The sequence below is a fragment of the Dama dama genome, chromosome 9 (assembly GCF_033118175.1).
Source record: "Dama dama isolate Ldn47 chromosome 9, ASM3311817v1, whole genome shotgun sequence".
NCBI lineage: Eukaryota > Metazoa > Chordata > Mammalia > Artiodactyla > Cervidae > Dama > Dama dama.
The window spans coordinates 16,004,723-16,030,934 of record NC_083689.1 but is presented as its reverse complement, the minus strand read 5'-3'; the positions used below and the strand labels follow the sequence as shown (position 1 = coordinate 16,030,934).

The 26,212-nt window shown below is 56.7% G+C and overlaps 2 protein-coding genes across 7 annotated transcripts; one reads left to right on the top strand and one right to left on the bottom strand.

Annotated features, from left to right (window-relative positions):
- The first annotated feature begins 695 nt into the window (after positions 1-695).
- Positions 696-19,180, top strand: NACC1 (nucleus accumbens associated 1). Its single transcript, XM_061150136.1, has 6 exons — positions 696-786; positions 13,644-14,609; positions 14,700-14,873; positions 15,235-15,340; positions 15,422-15,519; positions 16,296-19,180. The coding sequence occupies exons 2-6, from the start codon at positions 13,655-13,657 to the stop codon at positions 16,556-16,558; spliced, it is 1,596 nt and encodes a 531-aa protein (XP_061006119.1). The 5' UTR covers positions 696-786; positions 13,644-13,654; the 3' UTR covers positions 16,559-19,180.
- Positions 15,448-24,978, bottom strand: STX10 (syntaxin 10). 6 transcript variants are annotated; one of them, XR_009694056.1, is made up of 8 exons: positions 24,441-24,971; positions 24,176-24,270; positions 24,040-24,102; positions 22,322-22,429; positions 22,121-22,227; positions 21,929-22,023; positions 19,896-20,059; positions 15,448-15,574 (listed from the first exon to the last, which is right to left on the bottom strand). XR_009694056.1 is itself a non-coding variant. In XM_061150140.1 (8 exons), exons 1-8 carry the CDS (start codon positions 24,890-24,892, stop codon positions 21,776-21,778), a joined length of 750 nt encoding a protein of 249 aa, XP_061006123.1. In that variant the 5' UTR covers positions 24,893-24,978; the 3' UTR covers positions 20,424-21,775. The 6 variants fall into 6 exon arrangements, 5 of the variants coding, with proteins under 5 accessions (XP_061006120.1, XP_061006123.1, XP_061006122.1 ...); XM_061150140.1 differs by lacking the exons at positions 15,448-15,574; positions 19,896-20,059 and adding an exon at positions 20,424-21,852 and having other exon boundaries at positions 24,441-24,610; positions 24,858-24,978; XM_061150137.1 differs by lacking the exon at positions 15,448-15,574 and having other exon boundaries at positions 19,780-20,059.
- Between the last annotated feature and the right edge of the window lie 1,234 nt (positions 24,979-26,212).

Here is a 26,212-nt window from a genome sequence, read left to right as displayed (position 1 = left end):
TCGTTATTGAGTTTTGATGAAAATTAAATGAGTTAAATGCTTAGAATGGAATCGCATAAGCATCATACACATACTTTTACTGTTGTTTCCTGGGCCTGAGTTTGAATCTAGCACCTGTCTTCACTTCCTTGCTGTGTAATCTTGAGCACGTTTTTTCACCTCTCTATGCCTCTTTTTCTTATTTTCTATAGTGTGTGTGTGTGTGTTGATAAAATAATTCCTACTTAAAGATATTACTGTGAAGTTTAAGCGAGATAATCCCATAAAGAACCTATAAAACAGTGCCTGGCACAGTAAACAGCAGGCATTATTCTTTGTTTTATTCCAGGAAACTAAAGTTCCGAAAGACACAGCACTTGCTTAAGGTCACGGGACTAAAAAGTGGCGAGATCGGGACTCGAACTCTCCAGCATAGCGTAGGTTGCGACCGGGATTCCGAGGGTTAGAGAGAGGAGACTGAGGAGGGACGAAGGGCTCACTCGGCGCTCGGCTGGCCTAGCCTCGGGGGCGGGAACCGGGGGCGGTGCGCGGGCGGGGCCACGGCCGCTCCTCCCCGGCCCGGCTGCGGCGGCGGCGCGCCTTGCGCTCGCTCGGCGCTCGGCTGGGGCGGCCTGGCCCACAATGAATGGCCGCCGCGGCTACCGCTGCTGCTGAGGCGGAGGCCGCGGAGGCCGCGGAGGCGGAGGCCGAGGCCCCGGCGCAGGGGGGCGCGCCCCGGGCCCAGGCCCAGCCTCAGCTGCCGCTGCGGAGCCCGCCGGGAGCCCCCGGAGCGCGGCCACGGCGCAGGTGAGGCGGCCTGCCCCAGGCCCGGTTCCGGCCTCCTCTAGCCGGGGCGGCCCGAGGGCATCCGAGGTCCGGCTAAGGGCTGAGAGGGGTGGACATGGGGGCCTCCTCCGACAGGAGAGGAACCTGGCTGGCAGTCTACACTGTGGCCGGCCCGGCGAGTGCGGAGAGTCCCGGCCCCCGCGAGCGGCCTTGAGCGTTCAGCTCCGGGCCGGGCCGCGGAGCTTGGGGGCGTCGGGATCGGGCCCAGAGCTCCTCCTCTCATTCCCCGCGAGAGGGGCGCAAGGCCATGGCGGGGCAGGTCCTGGGGGGCTTGGGAAGTTGGAGGGAGGCTGGTGGAGGGAAAGTGAGGAGGCTCCGGGGGAGACCGGAGGGGGAGGGGGAGGAGGAGTCAGGCTTAGGGCCGGCGGAATGGGGGAGGAGGAGAGAGCGGCGTGGCCGGAGGGAAACGGCCCTGAGGGGGGGGAGGGGGGCGGGGAGGGGCCCGGGCTTGCAGGTACCGTCGGGGCGCTTGAGGAGGTGGGTCAGGTTACAAGCTTGGGGGCGGCTGAGGAGAAGCCCAGGAAGTGGGGCAGGGTGGGTGTGGGCGGAGTTAGTTCGAGTGGGGGCGGTTAGGAGATCCCTGGGATGTTTGCGGGGGTCACTTGGGGTTAGGATTCGAAGAGAGGGCGTGCAGGTGGCGAGAGCCAGATGCAGGGGCTATCAGGTAGGTTGAGGAACTTTGGTAGGAGCTTTGGGAGTGGGAGGGGGAGGCAAGCTTTTGGACTAAGTAGGCTGGAGGGGGTGTGGGAGCAGGTCCGGAGAAACTTGTATGATCAAAAGACACGTGCCAAGATGCGCCCCCCTCTTTTCTTGGCCAGGTGTTAGCTTGGGGCCAAAGCTGAGGGGTTTCTTCTTTCTCACACCTCATCCCTGCCAGGTTCTGGGCCCCCACCTACCCTTTGGGCAAGCCTCTGCGGGCTGCTCCAAGGGGCTAGCTGGCCAGGTGGGTGTTTGTTTGGACAGCTTAGGACATAGTCTGGAACACCTAGCGCCGGCATCTTGTCTACCACTCTCTGGCCCACCCCCACCCCAGATATCTGCAGGGAGGTAGACACACACAGACACACTGTTACCTGAGTAGTTTAGGGTCCTGAGATTCTATCTGCACTTTTTGTGACCAGACCCTTGGGGCTCAAGCCTAGAGGTTGGGATCTCACAGCATTTCAGGCAGCAGCTCTCTGCAGTTGAGTTACTGTGAGGTGAGCTTGTAAAGCTCTGTTCATTGTGTCTTGGAGGCTCTGGTGGGGTGAATGCGGGTCACCAAGAAGGGGCTCAAATCAGGTACCCAGACCTTTGGTGCTACCCATCCCAGTGCTTGTCCTCTGGGGTGCATTTCCTGGGCCAGGCCCTGTGCTAAGCTTGCTGGTTAGATGAGCTCATTGATGGCTCACCATCACCACCAAGTCAGCTTAGGTCTTCTCCGTGGTACAGGGTGGGAAACCGAGGCTCCAGATGGAGCCCAACTAGACATCAATGGGCTGGGATTGATTGACCCTCAGCCCCAACCCTTGGTCCCCTGGAGCTGGCCTTTGATGGGCGTGACGAGAAGAGGTCCCCACTATTCTGGATTCCCTGGTGGGAATTCCCTGTCTAGGACTTTTCTCTTGCCCATCCCAAGGGATGGGTCCGTACCCTTGTGGACCAAGTTTTCCTGGTGTCCCAGGGAGCCAGATCAGTGGAAGCTTCTCTCCCAGAGGCTAGGTCACTCCCCCCCCCAACCCCCGTTCTCTTAATGGGAGCCGAGAGGTCAGGGATCACAGAGCTGTGGGCTGGCTGAGGGAGGTGGTTATAAGGATGGAGCCTGGCTGGATTTTTACTTTTTTTTTTTCCCCCTAGTTTGTCTTTTGCTCACTTTGGTCCCCAGTCAGACCACCCCTACTTTTTGTTCCTTCTCTCAGGGAGTCTAACTGCAAGGCTGTTACCAATGGGTCCTGGGAACGCTGACTTGAGATCCTTAGCACGTGAGGCAGGAACCACAAACGGCTGGGTTGAGTGGTATCAGGCAGATCTAGGTTTAATGATCACCTCCCTTCCCCCGATCTCCCCAGAGTTCCTAGAACTGCCCCCACCTGGGCTGGGCCCTCCTCCCCGCTTTGGCTGGCTTCCTGGTTCTGGGAGGGGTAGAAACTGGGCCAGCAGCCCCACGTAATGAAGCCTTCTCCCTGCCTGGTTGGGCTGAGGCTGGCTGCAGACTGGGGCCTCAGCAGGGCTGTAGGCTGGGTACTGAGGGGTGGGGGCTGGCTGCCTCCAGTCACAGAGCTAGCTGGAAGCCGGGCAGAGACTGGAAGGAGCAGGCCACTGTGCGTGGATGGCCAAGAAGGGAGCAGTGAGTCCGTGTGCCTAGAGCTGGAGAAAGCACTCTTCGTAATTACTTTTCTGTGAGGATGTAGGGTGCACAGCCCTAGGGCACCAGAGGAATGCCACAATAGCCTGGCGGGTGAGAGCCACAAAGTAAAGGGACCCTGGGGACAGTGTGATGTCGCATGGGTGCCAACTCCCTGCTGGGGCCCAGGGAGTGGCTCTCAGAAACTTCTGTTTTAGTGAAGGTGATCAACCCCAGACAGACAAATGATCAAGAGTGTTTCTGATAGCCCTATGTTCAGGAATATAGTGAAATGGAGTGAAGTGATGGTGTTGGGGTGGGGGGCAAAGCATTAGATTCGGGGCGTCGGGGAAGGCTTTCAGGTGAGCTGAGCTCTGAATAATAAGTCAGCTTGCTGGGGGCAGGGGGGATGGGGATTGTGGGGAGCTGGGGCAGGGAGGGGTGAATGTTCTAGGCAGACGGGACAGCACATTGAAAGCCTTCATTGAGCATGTGCCAGGCGCCAGCTCAGAGCCCTAAACATCTTGTCTTCATGAGGAAAGAAGTGAAGGGAGACCAACCCTGGTGTGGAGGTGGAGATCCTTAGTACCATTCCCAGAAAAGAAGCACCTGATCTCGGGGTCTCCTGGATCCCCGCCTCACCCCCAGAGGCAAAGTTCAGACCCCTTGGCCTGCATCCAAAGCCTTTTAAAATGTGCCCCAGTGGGTTCCTGAGCCAGGCTGTGAGATGAGTTTTGGTCAGTCTGGCAGGACCTGTCGTGGAGGTCAGCCTGAAGGCACGGGGTTTGGAGAGGGTTTCAGGTTGTTCTAGCAAGGTCTGACCCGGCTCCTGAATGTCACTGCCAGAGCCTGTGTTGGAGGACGGCCTGCCAGGTTCTGGTGGGGCTTGCAGCATTCGAGGCAACAGTGAGCTGGCCTCGAAGACATAGAGGTGGTGTTTGTACCAACCTTGGCTCCTTCTCTTAGGTCCTCCCTGCTTCTTTTCACTCCCATCCCTTTCCTGGGTGCCAAGCTGCTCTGAGCACTTTTACCCACTTTTAACTCACTTCGGCCTTTGCCTAGCATGAGCATGTGGGCCCGCCTCCCTGCCTCTGCTCCTGGGTTCCCTTGGCCAAGAGTGTCAACCCTCTGTCTCCCCTAGAGAGCTTTCTGAGCCACAGAAGCTGTGAAGTGGGACTGTCCAGGTGGCTGTCACTTTGTGTCCAGGGTCTGGTGGTGGTCATTGCCCCTGTCTCCTGTGGACAGATAGGATGCGAAGGTCTCAGCATCCTTAGAGACCCTGAGGGGTGTGTGTGTGCTCATTCATGTCTGACTGTTTGCGACCCCATGGACTGTAGCCCACCAGGCTCCTCTGTCCATGGGATTTCTCAGGCAAGAATACTGGAGTCGGTTGTCATTTCCTCCTCCAGGGGATCTTCCCAGCCCAGGGGTTGACCCGTGTCTCCTGCATTGGCAGGCGGCAGATTCTTTCCCACTGCACCGCCTGTGAGGACTGACTGAATTAAGCAGAAGGTGGAATAAGGTGGTGAGCATCCGAGGTGTAGTGGAGAGTCAGATTTGACTATTAGCGCCACCTTGCTTAGCCAGGAGAGCCTGAGCAAAGGTCGTGACCTCGCCTGCCACCTCAGTTTCTGCGTCTGATAAGTGGGGACAAGCAGGCATTCCTGCACTGCAGGGGTTCTTAATCAGAGTTGATTCTGCCCTGCCCAGGGGACACTTAGAAGATTGTCTGGTGACATTTTTGGTTGTCACAGCTGGGGCTGGGGAGTAGGGACTGGCAGTGCAACTCGTAGACTGTACAGGGCAGCCCCCACTGCAGAGTGACCTGGGCCCCGTGGCAGCAGGGCCGCGGGTGGTCTCCTTGCTGCGAGGTTATCATGAGAGTTACGTGTCTGGGATGCGATCGGATGATGTTGGGAAGGCAGTGGGGGAGCCCTTGTAAATACCCGTGACTGATGAGATGGCCTAAGGTTCTGGGGGGTGGTGAGCAGTAGAAGATGCCTCCTCTGCGGTCAGGGAGTTTGCAGTCCTGTGAGGGGTCACAGGGACAGAAGGGGACATCACTAATAACAGCAGCTGGACACAGGCTGCAAATCTCCCTGCATTACTCTACGGTGGTTTCATCCTTAAAACAACCTTATGAGGTGGCTGCTTCTTTTATAGTTGGGAAAGACTGACATGGGGCTAGGGGGTGGTGAGCACTCAGAGGGATAATGTTTTCTAGGCTTTAAGGGAAGGGAAGCATAATTCTAAACTAGGAACTTTGCAAGGGATATTTGATCCTAGAAAAACAAGATTCTAATTCTTCTGCCCTGCCAAGGCCCTGCAGGGTCTCCAAGCACCTCTCAGCAACCCCACCCCAGTAACCACCCGAATCAATTGTGTTAGCCGCCCAATGTGACCTCAGGACTTTTGCAGCTGCCACCCCGCCCCGCCCGGTGCCCTCCAGGTCTGAAGGCACACTGGGGAGTGCGAGGTAACTCGGAAAGGTGGGCTTGTGGTCCTACTGGGAGGCGGGTGGGGCCCGGCTGGGTTCTTCTAGGAGCTGCTGCAGGCGAACGGAGGCCAGATTGCCGAGTCCTGCAAGAGGAGAGCGGAGGAGGGAGGGAGAGGCAGCAGGCTAGACTGCTCATTCCCGGAGGTGGCAGTGAGAGGAAGAAGAATAGAGAATAGCTGGGGGAGGTGGTGCGGAGGAAGAAAGCCTGCTGAGGGGCAGCGGGGAGAGGCACCCTTGGGTAGGGGCTCCGGTGGGCCGCAGACCCCAGCTCTGGAGCTCCCCACGTGGCTGCAGCTTCTCAGTCTGCCCAGCCAGGAACTGGGTCTATGTGGTGGCCAGCTGTCCTCCAGGGGGAAGGCAGGGAAGCCCGGGCCAGCCTTGAACTGGAGTCACGGGGCCTGGGTGCCACCCTGAGCCTCCCCCTCCTGTGAAATGGCGAGAGGACGCGTTTCTCCCTCAGGCTGGCGAGAGGGGTAACCGAGCACCGCCGGGGCAGTGTCCAGGCCACCTAGGGCTGCTCATCCTGTCACCCGCTGAGGAGTTAATGGGGGCTTTTCAGGGGAGAAGAATAGGCATTAAATGTGCATGTACATGAAAAAGACCTGTGTGGTTGACTGTCACCTGGTTTTTCACTAGGTGGTGTTTGCCTAAGCTGCCTCAGGGAGGGTCTGCCTGGCTTTGGGCCAAGAATGCACCCCCCAGAAAAAGCGTGGGGGTGTGCGGCTTTCCTGCACCCCACCCCCCAGCCGTGACTCTGAGCTCCTGCTGAGCTGAGTGAAGGATTGTGGAGCTTTCCAGGGGGGTCTTCAGTCCTTACACTTGGGCTTGGCGGGTTCCCTTAACGGGCTTCCATGTCCACGGGCAGCTCACCGCTCCCCTGGAAGGTCAGCGGAAAGAGACAGTGCCTGGCGAGACAGTCCCAGCCTCTGGGGACTTCAGAGCGCCCTCCTCAAGGAGCTAGCACTTCCCACCCCCAGGAACTGCACTGCCACACGAGCACTTCAATTCCAAGCCTGCAGCACCCCAGCAGGGTCTGGTGGTCGGGCAGCTGGAGCCATCAGTGGGGATCCCCAGTTCACTGAGCCCTGGGCGGGGACATGGCCCCCCACCCCCGGAGGCCCCAGTGGCCCCCACTGTGTTGCGGGTGGCACCCCTGCCCGGCCTCAGAGACCTTTTCTAGTCCTGTTCTCTTCTAGTCATATTGCAACTAAAACAGGAGTCTGGTTGAAAGCGGGGCTTCCTAGGTGACACTGGTGGTAAAGAATCCGCCTGCCAAGGCAGGAGACATAGAGACTCAGGTTCGATCCCTGGGTCAGGAAGATCCCCTGGAGGAGGGCCCGGCAACCCACTCCAGTATTCTTGCCTGGAGAATTCCATGGGCAGAGCCTACAGTTCATTGAGGTTGCAAAGAGTCAGACACAACCAGTGACTTAGCACGCGTGCCAGTGGGAGGTAACAGAAGTAATTCTTAATTCATTCTACCAGCAACGATCATGCGCCCACCGTGTGCTCGCCTGGTTATTGGGGCAGAGGACACAGCAGTGTGTCCCCAGGTGGGTGGAGGCCCTACCCTGGTGGAACTGACAAAGAGCCAAGAACATGTCTAGTCGGGAGATGGTGAGAAGCGCCAAGGAGGAAAACTCGAGCAGGAGAAGCGACCGGAGGAATCGGGTTTGGGAAGGGCTCTGACTTTGGAAATTCGAGATAGGTGATCGGGAGAGTTTGAAGGGCCGTGACCATCTTGGGCCCTGCGTTTTAGGTCTGAGAGTGGGTGAGCCTTACCATGCAGGGCTCCCATACACATCACAGGGGCCCAGGTGGTGAGAACTGCTTTTGAAGGAGTCAGGGGTGTGAATCTGGGGGTTTTGGTGTGTTTTTTTGTTTTCTTTTTTTTGGCTGTGCTGGGTCTTTGTTGTTGCACAAGGGCTTTCTCTAGCTGCGGTGCGAGTGTCTTCTCTTGTTAGGGAGCACAGGCCCTAGGGCGCCCAAGCGTAGCAGCCCTGGGGCCTGTGGAATCTCCCAGACCCGGGATCACTGCATTAGTAGGTGGAGTCTTTTTTTTTTTTTTTTTTTAAATAATGCTAAGTCTCTTGCTATCCCATGGACTGGAGCCCACCAGGCTTCTCTGTCCATGGGATTCTCCAGGCAAGAAAACTGGAGTGGGCTGCCATTTCCTTCTTGGAGTAGGTGGATCCTTAACCACTGGACCTCTAGGGAAGTCCAATCTGGGAGTCTTGACCCAAGCAAGGAGGGCGGGAGCCCATACACACCGTGACCCAAGCAGGCTTGAGGGGGCGAGAGGTCTACTGAGGACGCATTGTGTTGGCATCTGGGGTACATGCCAGTCTCTGTCCATGGAGGGAGGTCCAGGCGAGGGGCCCCATGAGGGAGCTGTGGGGTGAATAGATGCCGGTCTGCTTGGACACCATAACAAGGTGCCATATAGGCTGGGTGACTGGACAGACATCTATTTTCTCATGGTTCTGTAGGCTGGAAGTCTTAAGAGGCCAGTGCAGTCAGGTTCTGGTTGGGATCTAGTGTGTTCACATGGCCCTTCCTCAGTGTGTGCTTGGAGACAGAAATCTCTCGTCCTCCTAAGAACAGAGTTCTGTTGGATGAGGGCCCCACTTTTTTTTACCTCATTTAATCTTAATGACCTTCAAATAGGACCCTGTCTCCAAATACAGTCACACTGGAGATGAGGACTTCAGCTTATGAATTGGGTTGGGGGACATGGGTTTAATCCCTGGGTCAGAAAGAGCCTCTGGAGGAGGGCACAGCAACCCACTCCAGTATTCTTGCCTGGAGAATCACATGGACAGAGGAGCCTGGCGGGCTGTAGTCCATGGGGTCACAAAGAGGCGGACACAACTGAAGCAACTTAGCATGCACGCACATACAACGTAGTTCACAGCAGAGCCCAGAGTCCACTTTCTGGAAGGATCGTGCCTGCTTCTTCCTCAAGGCTTTGCATGCCTTGTGCCTTGAGGGTCACCTTCCCAGCCCGCCACTGCCCCATTAGATCACCCCACCTCTACCCCCTGGTGCCCCCCAGATCTCGGCTCCAGATCTCCTCTGCTGGGTGAGGTCAGAGGTGAGGACCTGTAGCTCATGGATCTGTGTGACCTGGATGAATGGTTGTGCCTCTCACCAGATCGTGAGCTCCAGAGTTAGGGCCCTGTCTTGGTGATGGCCTGCCCTGAGCTCTGGGCACTTCCTGCCCCAGACAGGTGCTGGGCAAATATTTGTTGAGTGGCTTGAGAGATCATGGAAACTGTGAATTGTGGCCTTGCATCTCATGGGGAAAACCCACTCTCGTTCGGGGCCAGGAGCAGTGATGCCAGGAGGGTCCTCTTGGCCTTGTGTGTGGCTGGGGGCTGCCCCTCCCCTCCAGGGGGATCTGGGGACCCCAGCAGATGCACAGGCTGATGTACCAAGTTGTGAGGAGAGAGTTCAAAGACGGTTCTCTGCCCTTGGGAAGACTGTAATCAAGTGGGATCTAGTGTTCTCAGAGGTAAGCATCAGGGCACTAGGGTTGCAGGTGGGGGGCGTGCAGAAGAGGCCATCTTCTCCAGTCTGGAGAGTTCTTGGAGTGGCGGGTACCTGAGGGTGGCCAAGGACGATGTGGGCGCTCTGGGCAGGGTGCATGGCACGGGCGAGGTCTGGCTGCGGGGAACTGGGCAGAGCAGGTGGGGGGCTCAGGTTGGTGAGGACAGAACTGTTGGTGGTTTAGAGACCCCCTGCCCCCCTCCCGGCTCCCCATCCAACTACTTCCCCACCAACAGGTGATGCAGCTCAAGCACCAGCTCTTAGCCCTGTTTCCTCTAGAAAGCCCAGGGTAGCTCCATGCCTCCTCCCTCACAGGCCAGCAGAGGCGAGGGGGAGGACCCTGGACCATGGTTCTTCTGAGTCGGGTAGCCTGGATGGGCGCCACAAGAGAGAGGGGAGCCCAGGGTGGGTCTTTGGTGTCTCCAGTGGCCTCTGCCACTTCCCCTCATCCTGTCCTACCTGCAGGGGCAGCAAGGCAGAGCAAGCACCCTGCTCCCTGTCACTGCAAGGGGACAGGTGGGTTCCTGTGCACTGATTACATCAACCTTTTGTACAACTTGTCCCCCCACTAAATTGCTCACTGAAACCTTCAGAGCCCTGGGTGCTTGGCTCTGGGGCTCCATGGGGTTGGTGAGGCCTGTTGATGCCAGCCTGGATATCAGGTTGGCTTTCACCCTCAGGAGCCCCCTCCTTGTGTCTCTGTTCCCTCCCGTTATCTTGAGGATATTAGCACTCCCAAGCTAAGTGCTCCCCACAAAGCCCCCTGCACCAATTCTCAGTGGGGGGACAGGCCCTGCAGTCTAGCTTCTTGGGACCCACCCATGAGGTGGGGCACCGCTCACCTTCACTGCTGGGTGCTCTGAGCACCTTGGTAGCCTTTGGGACATGGATGCAGCCTTGTCCAGCACACCGAGTGCAGTTAGGAGTGGAATGCCCTTCATAGCCCTCAAAGCATCCACATCGATATCTCTACAGCCTCAGCCCTCTACCCTCCTCACCCAAGCTCCCCTTTCCCCGATGCTTCCCCACCCCAGCTTCTAGGAGTCAGTCACCTGTTCCCTTGGTGCTGTCTCTGCAGTGTTTTTAAAACTTTATTTACTTACTAATTATTTGGCTGTGCTGGTTCTTCATTGCTGCATGAATTTTTTGTCTGGTCGCACCAGGCGGGGCTACTCTCTAGTTGCATTGCACAGGCTTCTCATTGCAATGGCTTCTCTTGTTGCAGAGCACAGGCTCTAGGGCACACAGACTTCAGTAGTTCTGATGCCCAGGTTTAATTGTTCCTCGGCATGTGGGATCTTCCCAGACCAGGGATCGAACCCATGTCTCCTGCATTGCAAGACAGATTCTTAACCGCTGGACCACCAGGGAAGTCCCCTGATGGCCTTTTTGTTTTTCGTGATGGTGACATTGATTTTGCTGAGGAAAGGAGAAAAGAGTATGTGCAAAGGCCCTGGGGCAGGAACTAACCAGAGCCCCATCAGCTGTTCGGCTCTTACTCCCACGTTAGCGCTCATGCATCTTTCAGGTTTTTGTTCGTTAGGTCTGTTTTAAGCTGCCTCTGGGTTGAGCACTGGGGATGCAGTGCAGAGTTGGACCCTCTCCGGATTCACTGAGAAAGGGCTCCGTGGAGGAAGAGAAAGGGCCACATGCCCATAGGCTCAGGGCTGTACTCTGGGGCCAGCATGAGTCCTGGCTCCAGAACTGACTTGCTTCTGGGACCAGGAGCTCCATATCTTTGCTTCTTCATTTGGAAATGAACACTGATAAGGCCAGCCTGATTCTGCACACACTGAGCTGCTCCATTTGGGAGACCCTGAGGGAGACACTGGCCCTGCCCTCCCAGCACCCAGGCTACCAGAGCAGTCAGCGTGTGACTGCATGAGCGCCCTGAATCCTCTTCGCAGCCTATGGGGCTGATTTCACGCCCCTAGTTCTCAGCTGGGGAAACTTAAGGCCGTTCCTACCCCAGGGTGTTTGCACACACTCTTTCCTACTGTTTCTTCTTACCAGCCTGACTCTCTGTTCAGGCCTCTCTTCTCTCCCCTGCCTGCCCTTTCAGGACCACTGCCCTCCACACCAGCAGAATGGCAGGGGACTCACTGTTTCCAATGGGGTGGGAGGGGGTCACTTGTAAAGTCATATCTTCCTTCCAAGCCCTTTTATGATTGCCCCCAGAGTATCAGATGTGCCATCCTCGCCTGATCAGTTCTTCCTCCTGGATGGGAACGTGCACTGATGGAATAGGCTGTGATGCAGAAGTTTATACATTTGAGAGGTGCCAGGGCCCCCGAGGTGGTACCTTGCAGGTCAGGATGGGGGTGGTGGGCTCCCTGAGCAGGGTCTTACTAGGCAGTTCCTTAAATTCACATTTCTTTCTCCACCCACCCCTAAAGCCCTTGGGATGTTTGCAGTGTGATTTCATACACTTTATTTTTAAATATTATTCACTTTGGTAAATAGACAATATATACACCAAATTCAAAATTTAAAAAGACCCTAAGACTGCCCACTCCAGTATTCTTGCCTGGAGAATTCCCATGGACAGAGGAGCCTGACAGGCTACAGTCACATAGATTTGGACACGACTTAGCGACTAAACAACAAAACAAAGACTGTACATGGCAAGTCTCATCCCCAGTTCTGCACAGGGGACATTAGTCTCACAATTTCTTTTTTCATTTAACAGCTTGAGATGCACATACCAAACAGTTCACCCATTTTTAAAGCGTACTGGTTCACAGCTTTTTAGTATGTTCATAGTTGTGCGTATGTCATCACAATCACTGGACGTTTCTCGCGAGGACAACAACAAACCCTGTTCCTGTTTGCTTACGCCTCCCCGATCCTCACAGCCCCTACCCCTCACCCACTGCCCAGCCCTAGGCAACCGCAGATCCACTTTCTGTCTCTATGGTTTGCCCATTCTGGACATTTCATATTTGTGGGAAATGAAATATATATAATGTGTGGTCTTTTTGTCTGGCTTGCATTTAGCATATTTTGGGGGTTTATCCTAGTTGTAGCGTGTATCAGTTGTTTGCTCCTTTTTGTGACTGAGTAGTGTTCCATTGTGGATGGATCACATTTTGTTTATCCATTTACCTTTGAGGTCATTGGTTCTACCTTTCGCCTGTTGTGAATAGTGCTGCTGTAAACATTCACATGGTACTTCCCCGGTTCTTTACTTAGCAGTAGAGAACCCGCCTGCCAATGCAGGAGACACGGGTTCAATCCCTGGGTCAGGAAGATCCCCTGGAGGACGAAATGGCAACCCACTCCAGTATTCTTGCCTGGGAAATCGCATGGACAAAGGAGCCTGGCGGGCTACAGTCCATGAGGTCACAAAAGAGTCAGACATAACTTAGTGACTAAACAACAAATACTCACAGTCTTAACCACTGGTGGATGTATGTTTTCACTTCTCAGGTATCATTCCCAGAGGTAGGATCGCTGTGTCATATGGTAACTTCAGGTTTAACCATTTGAAGAGCGGTTTTCTACAGCATCTACACTACTTCACATTCCCACCACCAATGTAGGAGGGTCCCGAGTCATTTCTCATCTTCACTGAGAGTATTTATCTTTTTATGCTAGCCAGCCTGTGTGTTAGTTGCTCAGTTGTGACCGAGTCTTTGCAACCCCGTGGACTGTAGCCCACCAGGCTCCTCTGTCCTTGCGATTCTCTAGCCAGCCTGGTGGGTGTGAAATGGTGTTTCACTGTGGTTTGGATTTGCATTGCCCTGGTGACTGTTATGTTCTCATGCAGTTTCAGGGTTTCTTGATTGGTCATTCAGTCATTCAACAAATGGTGGTTCTGGGTCACGTGCTCAGCCCCACAAAGGCAGTGTGAAAGATCAGATGAGTCCGCCTTCTCTGTGTTGGTATGCCAGTTACCTGTGTGTGTGGTGCTAGCACTGGTTAGTGCTCATGGGGTGCTCCCCGTGTCATCTCATTTAATGCTCAAGCACAGACGTGTAAGGATGCCTTTGCCCTCCTTTATTTTGTTTAATGTTTTCTTATTTGTCTGCACCAGGTCTTAGATGAGGCATCTTTATTATTAATTTTTATTGTAGTAGCATGCAAGATCTTTAGTCGAGGTATGGGGACTCTCACTTGCGACATGTGGGATGTAGTTCCCTGACTAGGGGTTGAACCTGGGTCCCCTGCATTGGGAATATGGAGTCCTAGCCACTGGACCACCTGGGGAGTCCCTGCCCTTCTTTCTGCAGAAAGAAGCCCAGCATGGACCACCCCAGCTTAGCTGACTGGCCAGCCTGTCACAGAGGCCAGGCCGTGCTGGGACAGGAGTGGGCGGCCCCTGCGATTCTTATGGTCCTGGCAGATTCCACCACAGTGGCTGCCATCCACACTCCCGCCTGTCTCCCGGTATCCGGCTGGGTCAGCCGCCTGACCCTGCCCCTCCATCTCTCCCTTTCGCCCGCGCAGCTACCGCCGCCATGGCCCAGACCCTTCAGATGGAGATCCCGAACTTTGGCAACAGCATCCTGGAGTGCCTCAACGAGCAGCGGCTGCAGGGCCTGTACTGTGACGTCTCGGTAGTGGTCAAGGGCCACGCCTTCAAGGCCCACAGGGCCGTGCTGGCCGCCAGCAGCTCCTACTTCCGGGACCTGTTCAACAGCAGCCGGAGCGCGGTGGTGGAGCTGCCGGCGGCCGTGCAGCCCCAGTCCTTCCAGCAGATCCTCAGCTTCTGCTACACGGGCCGCCTGAGCATGAACATGGGTGACCAGTTCCTGCTCATGTACACGGCTGGCTTTCTGCAGATCCAGGAGATCATGGAGAAGGGGACCGAATTCTTCCTCAAGGTGAGCTCCCCCAGCTGCGACTCCCAGGGCCTGCACGCTGAGGAGGCCCCCTCGTCCGAGCCCCAGAGCCCCGTGGCGCAGACGTCGAGCTGGCCGGCCTGCGGCACTCCGCTGCCCCTGGTGTCGCGCGTCAAGACAGAGCAGCAGGAGTCGGACTCTGTGCAGTGCACGCCCGTGGCCAAGCGGCTGTGGGACAGCAGCCAGAAGGATGCCGGGGGCGGCAGCGGGGGCAATGGCAGCCGTAAGATGGCCAAGTTCTCCACGCCAGACCTGGCTGTCAACCGGCCGGCCCAGCAGGCCCCCGTGGTGGCGGCGGCACAGCCCACCGCAGTGGCGGCGGGGGCGGGAGCCGGGCCGCCAACAGGGGGTGCGGCGGCAGCGGCGGCGGCAGCAGGCGGTGTGAGCGGGCCCAGCACGTCAGAGCGGACCAGCCCCGGCACCTCAAGCGCCTACACCAGCGACAGCCCCGGCTCCTACCACAATGAGGAGGACGAGGAGGAGGACGCTGGCGAGGAGGGCACAGATGAGCAGTACCGGCAGATCTGCAACATGTACACCATGTACAGCATGATGAACGTCGGCCAGACTGGTGAGGTGCCCCCGCAAGCCCCAGCCCGGCCCCACTGCCCTCCCCACCACTGCCACCTGACCCCAGCACACCTCTCTCCCCCCTGCACAGCCGAGAAGGTGGAGGCCCTCCCTGAGCAGGTGGCCCCTGAGTCTCGGAATCGCATCCGAGTGCGGCAGGACCTAGCGTCTCTCCCCGCCGAGCTCATCAACCAGATTGGCAACCGCTGCCACCCCAAGCTCTACGACGAGGGCGACCCCTCAGAGAAGCTGGAGCTGGTGACAGGTGGGCTGGCCTCACCTCGACCCTCAGCTCCCCCTGCCACCCCATTTGGGTTGGGTCCTGGGGCCCCTGACACCCCTTCATATTGATACGAATCAAAGGCTTGCCTGTAGGTTTCCACCCCAGAGGCGGCTATAAGCATCGGCCAGCATTTTTGGCCACATTGGCATAGGTCAGTGGTTTCGTGGGGGTGGTTCCAGGGTTGACCAACACAGAGCTTAAGAATTTGGCCGCAGGACTCATGGTGGCTGGGGGCAGTCTCTCTCCTTTCCTGAGTGTCGAGAAGGCAGCTGTGGGTTGAGTTGTTGGGGTGGGGTGGTGTCTTGGTCGGCCCTGGCTATCCTCTCGCCCCCTCCCCCTGCAGGCACCAACGTGTACATCACGAGGGCGCAGCTCATGAACTGCCACGTCAGCGCAGGCACACGCCACAAGGTCCTGCTGCGGCGCCTCCTGGCCTCCTTCTTTGACCGGTGAGGCCCCCGCCAGAGCCCCAGGGGTTGAGGGGGCTCGCCATCGGGGGGCCTGACTCCCCTCCCCTGTACCTTACCCAGGAACACGCTGGCCAACAGCTGTGGCACCGGCATCCGCTCCTCCAGCAACAACCCCAGCCGCAAACCGCTGGACAGTCGCGTGCTCCACGCCGTCAAATGTGAGTGCCTGCCGTTCTGGGGTCGGGCAGGGGGTCCTTTTCTCTGGTGGTGGCCCTGATGGGTCAGTAGGTAGGCTCTGATGTTAAGGATTCTGAAGTTCAATCTAGGCTTCTTGGGAAGAGGGCTGTGATTGGTTAGAGATTTCTTGAGGAAGGACACTGAAGGAAAGCCACAAAGCCGGCAGGAGAGGGTCTCCAACGCAGGCTGGTCATGGGAGTGATAGACCACCCCAGGCCTCAGCCAGTTGTCAGGAAGTAAGTCTAGGTTTTCAAGTGGAAATCTCCCAGTTTCTAAATTCTGGCAAATGACGCCTGTTTTTCAAGAGCACTCAGGTGTCCCGCATCAGACCCACACATCCCACACACGTGGCCCAGCTGGGTCCAGCCTGTGCCCACTGATGTAGTGTAGCATGCTGTCTGTAAGATCTCGGGCTCCCCAAGTGGCTCAGTGGTCAAGAATCTGCCTGGCAAGCAGGACACGCAGGTTCAACCCCTGGGTCGGGCAGAGCCCTTAGAGAAGGAAATGGCAACCCACTCCAGTATTCTTGCCTGGAGAATCCCATGGACAGAGGAGCCTGGTGGGCTACAGTCCATGGGGTCGCAAAGAGTCAGACATGACTGAGCAGCTAAGCAACAGCAGCAAGCATCTGCAAGGCCTCAGCCCTCAGCTCTGAGGGGTGGGCAGAGGGGCCCTGAGGTCGGGGGGTGCCCGCGCCACGGCAGCTGAGTGCCTGTTGGGAGGGGCGCTTACCTGGGCCCGCTCATTCCACCTGCAGACTACTGCCAGAACTTCGCCCCCAACTTCAAGGAGAGCGAGATGAACGCCATTGCGGCCGACATGTGCACCAACGCCCGCCGCGTTGTGCGCAAGAGCTGGATCCCCAAGGTCAAGCCGCTCATGGCTGAGGGCGACGCCTACACCACCTTCATCAGCTACACGGGCAAGATAGAGCCGGACATGATGGGTGTGGAGCACGGCTTCGAGACGGCCAGCCACGACGGCGAGGCCGGCCCCTCAGCCGAGGAGGCCCTCCAGTAACCCCCAGCGGACCCTCCCGCGGGGCCGCCACACTCCCCCTCCTGTCACACCCACCCGCCATCCTGGTCACGAGCTACTGTCTGTCCTTCCCCAGGACCCGCGGGGGGTGCTGCATGCTCCCAGCTCCTCTGCCTCCCCGTCCCATCCCCTGACCCCAAGCCGATCGGGGATCCGGGCTGGGAGAGGATGGCAGGTGGTGCGAGGTCCGCGTGGCCTTCTCTAGCACACACTCATGCACAGTCGGGGGGCTCTTGCTCCCCGTCTCCTAACCCCTAGTGACTCTCTCCCCACTCACCAGGCCAGGCACAGGGAGGGGCCAGCCTGGGGGGGCTTGGGAAGACCCCCTTCCCAGGCCCTGGGCCACCAAGCGGGAGCATTCCTCAGCCTCCGCCCCCACCCCCCCCCCCCACTGCAGCCCCTCGGGACTTGCAGGGGCCCCCGGGTTCTCAGGACCCCTCCCGCCACCACCTCCCAGTGCTTCCACGTTTCCAAAAGCGCCTTCCTGTTTCCCTCGTCTGTCCCTGCACCTGGGGGCTGGGGTAGGCGAGGCCGTGAGGACTGCCCATTTTACAGCTGAGGAAACTGAGGCTCAGAGAAACTGGCCGACCCAAGGTGGTGGGCGGTGGCAGGCCCAGCGCCCTTCTCTTCCCCTCCCCATGCTCAGCCTCTCTTGCCATCACCAGTCCCCTGGGGCCTGAGAGGGGCAGGTCCTGAGTCAGGGGAGCCCTTGGGGGCAGACCGCAGGTCTCTGAGGACAGGAGGAGAGGTTTCCGGGGCGTGCAGAAGCGTGTGGGTGTGCGTGTGTGTGTGTGTGCGCGCGTGCGTGTGTAGAAGTTTTGCTCTTAAACAAATGAAGACAGAAGAGGCAGTAGGACCGGGGTGGAACCCAGGGGAGCCGGCTAGGGGGAGGGGGCTGCTGCCTTCCCGCCCTTCCCCACCCCACCCCGCCCCCACGGCAGGGCTCCCAGCCCCCACCCCCTGTACATACTTTTTAAAACATTTTTTTAGCTAATGAAATATTGAAGTATAAGATTCCTTTTATTTTTCAAACCAATGGGACTGGGTCTGATGTCCCCTTTGGTCCCCGGAGCTATGGAAGGCAGGACGGGGTGGGGGGCCAGGGGGCAGGCTGAATGTGCTGCGCATGTGTGTGGAGTGTGGGTGTGCGTTTCCAAGGTGGGGCCCCCCCAAGGCCCGCTCTGCCTGGGCTCCTGTGGGTCCGGCCAGCTCCCACTCACCCTTCGATGCCTCCCCCATGGGACTCCATTGCAAGGGTGTCCCAGGTTTTTGAGTTCTACATGTAAACTCAGAGGGTTCTTTTTTTTTTTTTTTTAACTCTACTCCCCTTCCCCCATACACACCCACTGGGTGTCATTTCTTTGCAATTTCACAGTTTTGTCTCCAGCCCTTGTTCTCATGCCTCTGTCTTCTCCCCAATCTGACTCGCCCATTGCTCCCAGCAGCCTCTCTCTCCAAAGGCAAGGGGACTACAGGAGGTGGTGGGGGCCCACTGGACCCTTGAAACCTGACTTGGAGGCCTGCCCCCCCAACCCCAGGAGCCCCCGCCAGCCTGTGGGGCCGGGGTGGGGAGGTCCTTCCTGACATCTGCTTGTTGCAGGGGTGGGGGGATCAGTCCAGCTGGGGTCCCGGGACTCTGCTTTCGTGGCCTCAGCTGGCTCGAGTGTGTGGGGGGAGTCAACACCCCCAACTAAAGCACAAGCACCTTAGTCACACCTACCCTGCACCCCCCCAATCCTGGTCTCAGCACCCACCCCAGCATAGATCCCAAAGCACAATATCCTGGTCACTTGGCAAGCTGCCAGGCCGACCAAGGCCGAGGGATGGGGCTGGGGCTCCAGCCAGACCCCACAAGGAAGCCGGAGTCCCCAGGCGCTCCCCTCCTTCCAGGCCTTAGTGGGGGCCAGCTCTCTGGGACTGGGGTCTTCTCCCTCCCCACCCCCTTGTCCTGGGCAGGCCTCTGTCCAGCCCCTCCTCGCCTTTTTCCTCGAGCCCCTGCAGCACTGGGCTGGGTGGCAGAGCCCTCTTGTTTCAGGGACCCCAGGAGGCGCCCCCCCTGGCTCTCTGGACTGTGTGTGGCGGTCTGGGGGGTGGGGAGGGGTGGGGAGCGGGGCTGGGCAGGGGTGCAGGGGAGGAAACTCCTCACCAGGAGAGCCAAAGACAGGGTTGTGCCTTACCCCGGGAGCCACCCCTGCGCCCTCCCGCCCTGCTTCCTGCTCCTGGGTGGCCTGCTGCTTTCCCTTCTTGCCTTCCCTGCCCCCTCCACCCGAGCCCACCCTGCCCTGCGCTGCACTGCATGGACCCCCAAGCCCGGGCAGCCAGGAAGGAACATGGAGAACCACCGACCAACGCAAAAAAGACTGTGGGGGGGCCACCCCCCCTCCCCCGCCGGCCGCCCATTCACCCTCACCTCTTTCACGCAGGACAGTCTGTCTGCGTGGAGTGCCAACACCCTCCCCGCCCTGGGCCGAGCCCCTCCCCACCCCGGGCCCGTAAGTGAGATTGCACATGACTACTGTAAGAGGAGGAGCCGCACTGGGAAATGTGAACCGTGAGGACATCAGTGATACTGATGAGGAGAATAAACTAAACGCCTTTGTAACAGCCCTGCTGCCAGCTGCTCACTGGGGGCGTGGGGTGGTGGGTCCCACTCGCTGCACACCAGAGCCGCCCTCCTTCCACACATCCACACCCCCATACCCCAGGGTGTCACACTCGGGATTGCCATGCCAAACATGCCTTAATGTCACTTGAGTTTAGTTGCTGTTATGTCCAACTCTGAAACCCCATGGACTGTAACCCCCCAGGTTCCTCCATCCAAGGTATTTATTTCCCAGGCAGGAATACTGGAGTGGGGTGCCATTTCCTTCTCCAGTCAGCTTGAGGGGGGACTGCATTCAGACTCAGGCAGCCAATACCTTCCAGTTCCTTCTAGGTTACCCCAGGTTGTTCCCTCACAGGTGTAAGCCCTAAATCCTGCTCTGGGGTCCCCCAGGATCCTCTCCCATGGTATGTGACACCCCAGCTCTAGACTCAAGTCCTGAACCTGCATCCACACCCCTCACCCCATCCTAAACCAGTGCATTCAGAGGAATACTGGGGGACTTCCCTGGTGTCCAGAAGTGAAGACTGCTCCCAGTGCAGGGGGGCATAGGTTCGATGATACCTGATCAAGGGGAACTAAGATCCCACATGCTTCATGGTGCAGCAAAAAAAAAAATATATATATAATATATAATATTAAAGTCAGGATGGCTTTAAAGAGGATAGATATGAACAGAAGAAAATTCTATCAACTGAAACAAAAGACAAAACATACCTTAGGGGCCCGTGAATTCAGAGATGTCTCAAGAAGTGTGGGAAGACTTGACTGATCTTAAAGAGAGTCCATCAAATCAAGATATCCATGCTGGGGAGGTAGACAGCTTCCATCTCCGCCCAGTCCAGGTCCAACCACCCCATGAGGACTGGAGGGAGCCTCGCCTTTCACAGGGAAGATCATTGAGGGTAACAATTCACAGGGTCATTTGTGCATGTTTCAGTAAGGCCAGCCCCCTCGAGTCCTGAAGCCTAGCTTTAGCCAACAGAAAGTAGGGTTTGGGGGAGCCAACAGCATCACCAACAAAAATCCTGAGGTGACTCTGGTCCAAAGTCACCTCAAGGAACAAAGTCCTGTCTGAACATGTAGGCAATTCCAGCAAGGTGGTGTCAGACCCCCAGAAGCACGTCTTTTAAGCCCAGGAAGACTGAGAACCAAGTATGGAATGGATCAAGACAACCTGAACCAGGACATCAGTGGTAGTAGTTTTGCATTAAGAACAACAATAAAAAGGAAAAACAAGTCAACTATACTTCAATAAAATACATATATTAAGAAAAATAAAAATTAAAAGAGAGGGAGACTTCCCTGCTTCCCTGGTGGTTCAGTGGTTAAGACCACTTCCACTGCAGGAGGCCTGGGTTCGATCCCTAGTCTGGGAACCAAGATCCTGCAAGCTGCGTGGCACAGCCAAAAAACAAAAAAATGGAATCTGTACATATTTGGTTCTTTTTGACAAATCAGCCTTTGGGGCTGAATGGGATGACAGACAGCCTTGTAACACATAACACTTTACAATGTGTCAAACATACAAGGGTGATTCTGATGTCAAATTACATAATGCTCAGGATGGAAACATCTACGACAGTAAGTGAAGATTCATGTCCAAGTTTACCCAGCTTATAGGGATCATTTCCGACTCAGGTAGGCTCTACAACAAAGTCCTTAAATCTACAAACGCTCCCTTGTAGTGGGCTCCCCAGGTAGCTCAGCAGTAAACAATCTGCCTGCAATGCAGGAGACAGAGGTTTGATCCCTGTGTCGGGAAGATCCCCTGGAGAATGAAATGGCAATGCACTCCAGTATTCTTGCCTGAGAAATCCCATGGGCAGAGGAGCCTGGAGGGCTACAGTCCATGGGGTCTCAAAGAGTCAGACACGACTGAGCACACACTCACACCTTATTAGAACATTGCATCACAAAAGGATGGAAGTGACCTGGTGTACAAGAGAGCCCCGTGGTACTGAGAGGCCCCTCAGAAGTCCCAGCTGAGCTCCCCAGCTAAGGGATTCACCTACTGGAGACAAAGAACAAGCAAAAGATGTTTAGGCTGAAGTTCAAAAACTCAAGGAAAAATCAGTGGTTGAATTTTTTTGATGGTAATAAAATGACCCATCATGAAATCTGAGAAATACACCAGAATAGTCTTTTCTGCACTGAATGTCGACCGCTGAAATCCCTGACACACATGGGCACACATGCGCAATTGGCCCCAGGGTGTGCAAGCAGGGGTCTTAGAACAGGAGTTCCCATTTAGGGGCAGCCACCAGTTCAGATCACCATATCGTAGGATACAAACATATATAATAAAGGCTGGGATTTTATTTCTAAGTTGGCACATGTAGAAGGCACAGGGGCAAAGCAATGGCTTTGAGGAGTAGAGATGGAGAGGGGTGTGTCTGAGGTCCCCCTCCTCCACCACCCCCTAAGTACACTTAAGACCAGACTGGTGGTAGGGGCTCCAGCCCGGGGCCCTGAGGGTCCTCTCTAGATGAGAGCCTTGGGACAGCTCTCCCGACATGACCTCCCAGTCCTCCCAGGGGGCAGGGCCCTGCCAGCTCCCCGCAGCTGGAGGGACCGCCCCCTGGGGAGGACCAGGATCAGAGAGAGAAGAAGAGGATGAGGACCAGGAGCAGCACCCCCAGCAGCACCGCGATGGCACACCACTGTCGGCGGTCTGGGGGCAAGAGGGTCAGAGTTCACAGAGGGGAGGCAGCACCCCCCCCCTCACTCCCCCACCCCAGGGGACTCACCACTGGTCATGTGGGATATTTTGGCCATCTTTCTAAGGACCCCATCCATCCGGGACTGGGTGTGGTCCATCTCCTGAGCAAAGGCGTCCAGCATACTGCCAAGACCAGGAAGGCATCAGCTCCTGGAGGCTCTGTGCACACCGGAGCAGCCGGCCATGGGCTCCTGGCCCACCCCCAGGGTCCCGGTCTCACATGCCCTGCTCATCCAGCTCCTCCCCAACGCGGCCGGACATGTGTTTCAGAACTGAGATGCTCCCAGACACCATTTCCAGCTGTTGATCCTGCTGGTCCAGGATCAGCTGCAGGGTGGAGGGGTGGGAACCGAGGTCGGCACGGAGCCCTGAGCTGTCCGCAGTCTCCTCCAGCCTGGGGCTGCCAGCCGCCTGCACGCACCTGCTGTGTGGCCTGCTGCTCTTCAATGTAGCGAGAGGTGGTCGAGACCACACTGGCGTCCAGCAAGTCGCTGGAGGACTTCAGAGTGGCCGGCTTGCCTGTCAGCATCTGTAGGGACCCAGACGGCAGGCTCAGGGATGGTCGCCCACTCCCGGCAGAGACTAGATGGTGGCTACTCAGGAAGACAGTCTCAGGAGTAGAATGGCCTGGGTTCCTCCGGGCCATCATTTACTAGCAAGGTGACCTCAAGGCCATACCACTTAACTTCCCTGTACCTCAGTTTCCTCACCTGTAAAATGGGGAGGGCTATAAACCCTGTTTTCTGAGGATGGAACAAGGATTTAATAAATTAACCCTGGCATGCTTATAAACCTATAAACACAGGTATTTAAGAATCTGAACTTAAGGGACTTCCCTGGTGGTCCAGTGGTTAAGAATCTGCCTTCCAAAAAAAAAAAAGAATCTGCCTTCCAATGCGGGGACATCGGTTCAGTCCCTGGTTGGAGAACTAAAATCCCACAGGTTGGGGCTTCCTTGATGGCTCAGTGGTAGAGAATCCGCCTGCCAATGCAGGAGACATGAGTTCAATCCCTGGTCTAGGAAGATTCCCACATGCCACGGAGCAAGTAAGCCCATGTGCCACAACTACAGGGCCTGTGCTCTAGAGCCCTTGAATCTTGACTACTGAGCCCACATGCTGCAGCTACTGAAGCCCTCAAGGTCTGGGCCCATCACAACCAGAGAGTAGTCACTGCAACGAGAGAAAAGCCTGTGCGGTGAACAAAGATACAACACGGTCAAAAAAATTAATTAACTTTTAATGAAAAAAAAAAAATCCCACATGCAGTGGGGGAACTAAGACCTGATGCAGCCAAATAAAGAAATAAGAAGAATTTGAACATTAATCCCCAAAACAGCACACCTGGAAGGCATGTGGATCCTGCCACAGGACCCCAAGCTGCTGCAGGCTTCAGTCCCCCACCCTTCTAGACCCCAATGTAGGTGTATCGAGTGAGGTTGCTGTTACACAACATGCAAAGAATGAACAACACACAACACAGAGGGAAAAGGTGCATACACAGAGGCAGCAGAGAGAATGGGCACAAAAGACAGGAGTGGGGACACACACGGGGCAACCACACCCACAAAAGGGAAATGGTGGATCTACCCAAGGCTGACAGGGATCCACTCAGGGGCCATGATCAGAGAGGTCAAGCGCCTACACAGATTAAAAAAAAACAAAAAAAAAGCACACGGACTTTCCTGGTGGTCCATGGGTAAGACTCCAAGCTCCCAATGCAGGGGCCACAGGGACAAGGGTTCGACCCCCGGTTGGGGAAACTAAGATCCCACGTGCTGCTGGGCACGGCCCAAAAAAAGGAGAAAAAAAGAAAAGAAAAAAGGTAAACACATATCCTGGAAACAATAACACAGAGAGCAAGAAAAGGAGACAGGCTGCCACACACAGAGAAAACCTGTGGAGTACAGACCCACAGGAGGGGGCAGAAGGGATTATACACACAGAGAAATCAGTTGTGCTCATCCTGAAAGAGCAGGTGGGTAGACAGCATGGAGACAACTGCACGAAGATGAGGACGGATGCGGAGGGACAGACGCACGGGTCCCCAGGAAACAGGCGAATGCAGAGGGGCCAGGCTTGCACTCTGAGGCTCAACCCGAGACACAGCAGGTGAGGGCACTGGGTGGGAATGCCTTACCTCCCTGTTATTCCTCTCCATGAAGGCTACGGCTGCCGGGCTGACCATATGATCCTTCATTTCCTACAGATAAGGACAGCATCAGAGAGTAAAAACACACCCCAACCCTCCTCACCCCATCGGAAACTCTCTTCACCTGCACTGCTTCCCGCATCTTCTGCACAAACACTTTTCTCTCCTGAAGGTCTCCAGCTGGGAGCTTGAACTTGCCGGGGTTGGCTTCCACTATGCGTATGCGGCGAGTCAAGAGTCAAAGCCAGAGCCCGACAGAACGTGCGCCCTCCTACGCCTCAAAGTCCTTAACACCTCCTAGGTGTGCAGCCTCCCCCAAGTGCTGGCTCTCAGCGCCCCCTACCCCTGCAATAGACTCTCCCATGCCACCGCCCCCCCCCCCAGGATATCAATGGTTTCCTCCAGGTCTTCGAGGTCCCACTCGATGCTGCGCAGGCCATTCCGCAGCTCGTTGGTCGTCCAGTCCAGCTCCTCGCGTCCGACCAGCGCGCTCTCCTGCAGGAGCTCGCTCCACCGCTGGTACAGCCCGCGGGCGGTGTTCACCGCCTTCTGCACCTCGCTGCGGGCAGGGGCACAGCGGGCGCGGCTGGCCGGGGGGAGTAGGCGGTCCTCCCGCCCACCATTACGCCCCCAAACAGGTTGAGAGCTCAGGAGACCCTCATATCCCCCTGCGGACCCCTCCCACATGGCCACGGGGCGATCCCGACGGCGGTGCCCAGAATGCCTGACATGCACCGGCTGGCACGCGGGCACTAATTGGCAAGGGGACACAATACCCCGTGTCCTGCCGCATCGCTGTCACTCACCCTCGGACTACAAAAAAAGGATCTTCGAGAGACATGTCACGCCCCCCACCCTCCCGAGGCCGAATCCCCTCCCTTCTCGGCCTCGGAAGCTAATTCCCTCCAAGAGGTGAGGGACGCGCCGTCACCCCGCCCCCCCCGTCACGTGACCCGTGCCACCATCGAGAGCGGGGCCGCCAGGGGAGAAAGAGTGGCCCTCGGCCCGAAGTGCGGAAACATCCGCTCTCTCCTCAGTCATCTTGGTTGTGGGCAGAGACGGTTTCCTGTCTGCAAGAACCGCCCCTTTGCTCTCGGTCCCCAGCAGTGTCCTAGTTCTGTCTCACTGGGTTCCACTCAAGAGCTCCGAATCCCTCGGTTCGAGACCCAGCCCCTCGGATTGTTGCTGCGCAACCTCAGTTTTCCCTTCCGAGCATTGTACATAATGTCTCCTTCAAAACAGGCGAGATTATGGCTGGGGAAGGGGCTCATTCATTTGTGGGCCGTCGTTATGGACTCCTTGAGCCTGCACCCAAATCCTGTCCTAGGAGATGGGAGATGGTCCCAGGCCAGGGTCGGAGTGGCAGGTTTGGGGGCAGGGTGAAGTGCGGGCATTCTAGATGAAGTTCTGAGGGAGACTCTTCCCCTCATCTTTTTTCCTGCGGAGGAGGGAAGCCTCGAGATCGCCCTGGGGCGGGTTGGCCCTGAATAGGGGCCCTAGAGAAGCTTCAAGGGGTGGTGGTGGTGAGGTCTTTCTGGGTGCGACCCTTGGGGTCGCCGGAAGGGGTGCGGTGGTGGTTCTGAGAATGGTCTGCAGGGAAGTCCTCAGCGTGTGAAGAGGGACCGGGAAAATCTGGAGAGGGACACATAGGATTGCCACCTATGTGACAGAGCCCTTCGGTGTGGGGTCGCTGGGAAAATCAGTTTTTTTATAGGAGGGAAGCAGCTGTCTCCTGTGTAGGGTCCGGATTTCTGGAGCGGGACGTCTGAAGTCCTTGGAGGGTTGCCCCTGTTGTGCGTCAGAGAGAGCATCAAAGCTGGAGATGTCCTTGTGAAGTTTCGGGGAAGGAAGGGACAAGAAATGGCGTCCTCAGCAGGTTGCTGTAATATGTGGAAGGATCGCTGAATGGAGACAGTTTGGGGAGAATTCTTATAGACGAGAGAATACTTGCTGAATTTCCCTGTGCCGGGGTTGGGTGTTGGAGGATCTGAGCATGCTCCAAAGGTGCAGATCAGTGTTTGGTGGAGGTGCAGAAATACTTGAAAGGGGGGGTCTGGGAGAGTTTCCATGGGAGGGGTGGCGAGGACAGGAATGTAGTGACCCTTAGGTCCTTAGGGAGTTGCTACTTGTGTTGGCAAGGTCTTTGTGTGTAGGTCTCTGG

What these genes read in the sequence shown, in the direction of transcription:
- NACC1 (XM_061150136.1), top strand. Translation starts at nt 13,655, where the DNA reads ATGGCCCAGACCCTTCAGATGGAGATCCCGAACTTTGGCAACAGCATC. An exon ending in GAAGCTGGAGCTGGTGACAG is followed by an intron (nt 14,874 to 15,234) that starts GTGGGCTGGCCT and finishes CTCCCCCTGCAG; the next exon opens with GCACCAACGTGTACATCACG. An exon ending in CGTGCTCCACGCCGTCAAAT is followed by an intron (nt 15,520 to 16,295) that starts GTGAGTGCCTGC and finishes TTCCACCTGCAG; the next exon opens with ACTACTGCCAGAACTTCGCC.
- STX10 (XM_061150137.1), bottom strand. Translation starts at nt 24,738, where the DNA reads ATGTGGGAGGGGTCCGCAGGGGGATATGAGGGTCTCCTGAGCTCTCAA. An exon ending in AGACCTGGAGGAAACCATTG is followed by an intron (nt 24,271 to 24,440) that starts ATATCCTGGGGG and finishes CTCGCCGCATAC; the next exon opens with GCATAGTGGAAGCCAACCCC. An exon ending in TGGAGAGGAATAACAGGGAG is followed by an intron (nt 22,430 to 24,039) that starts GTAAGGCATTCC and finishes GGGTCCCTACAG; the next exon opens with ATGCTGACAGGCAAGCCGGC.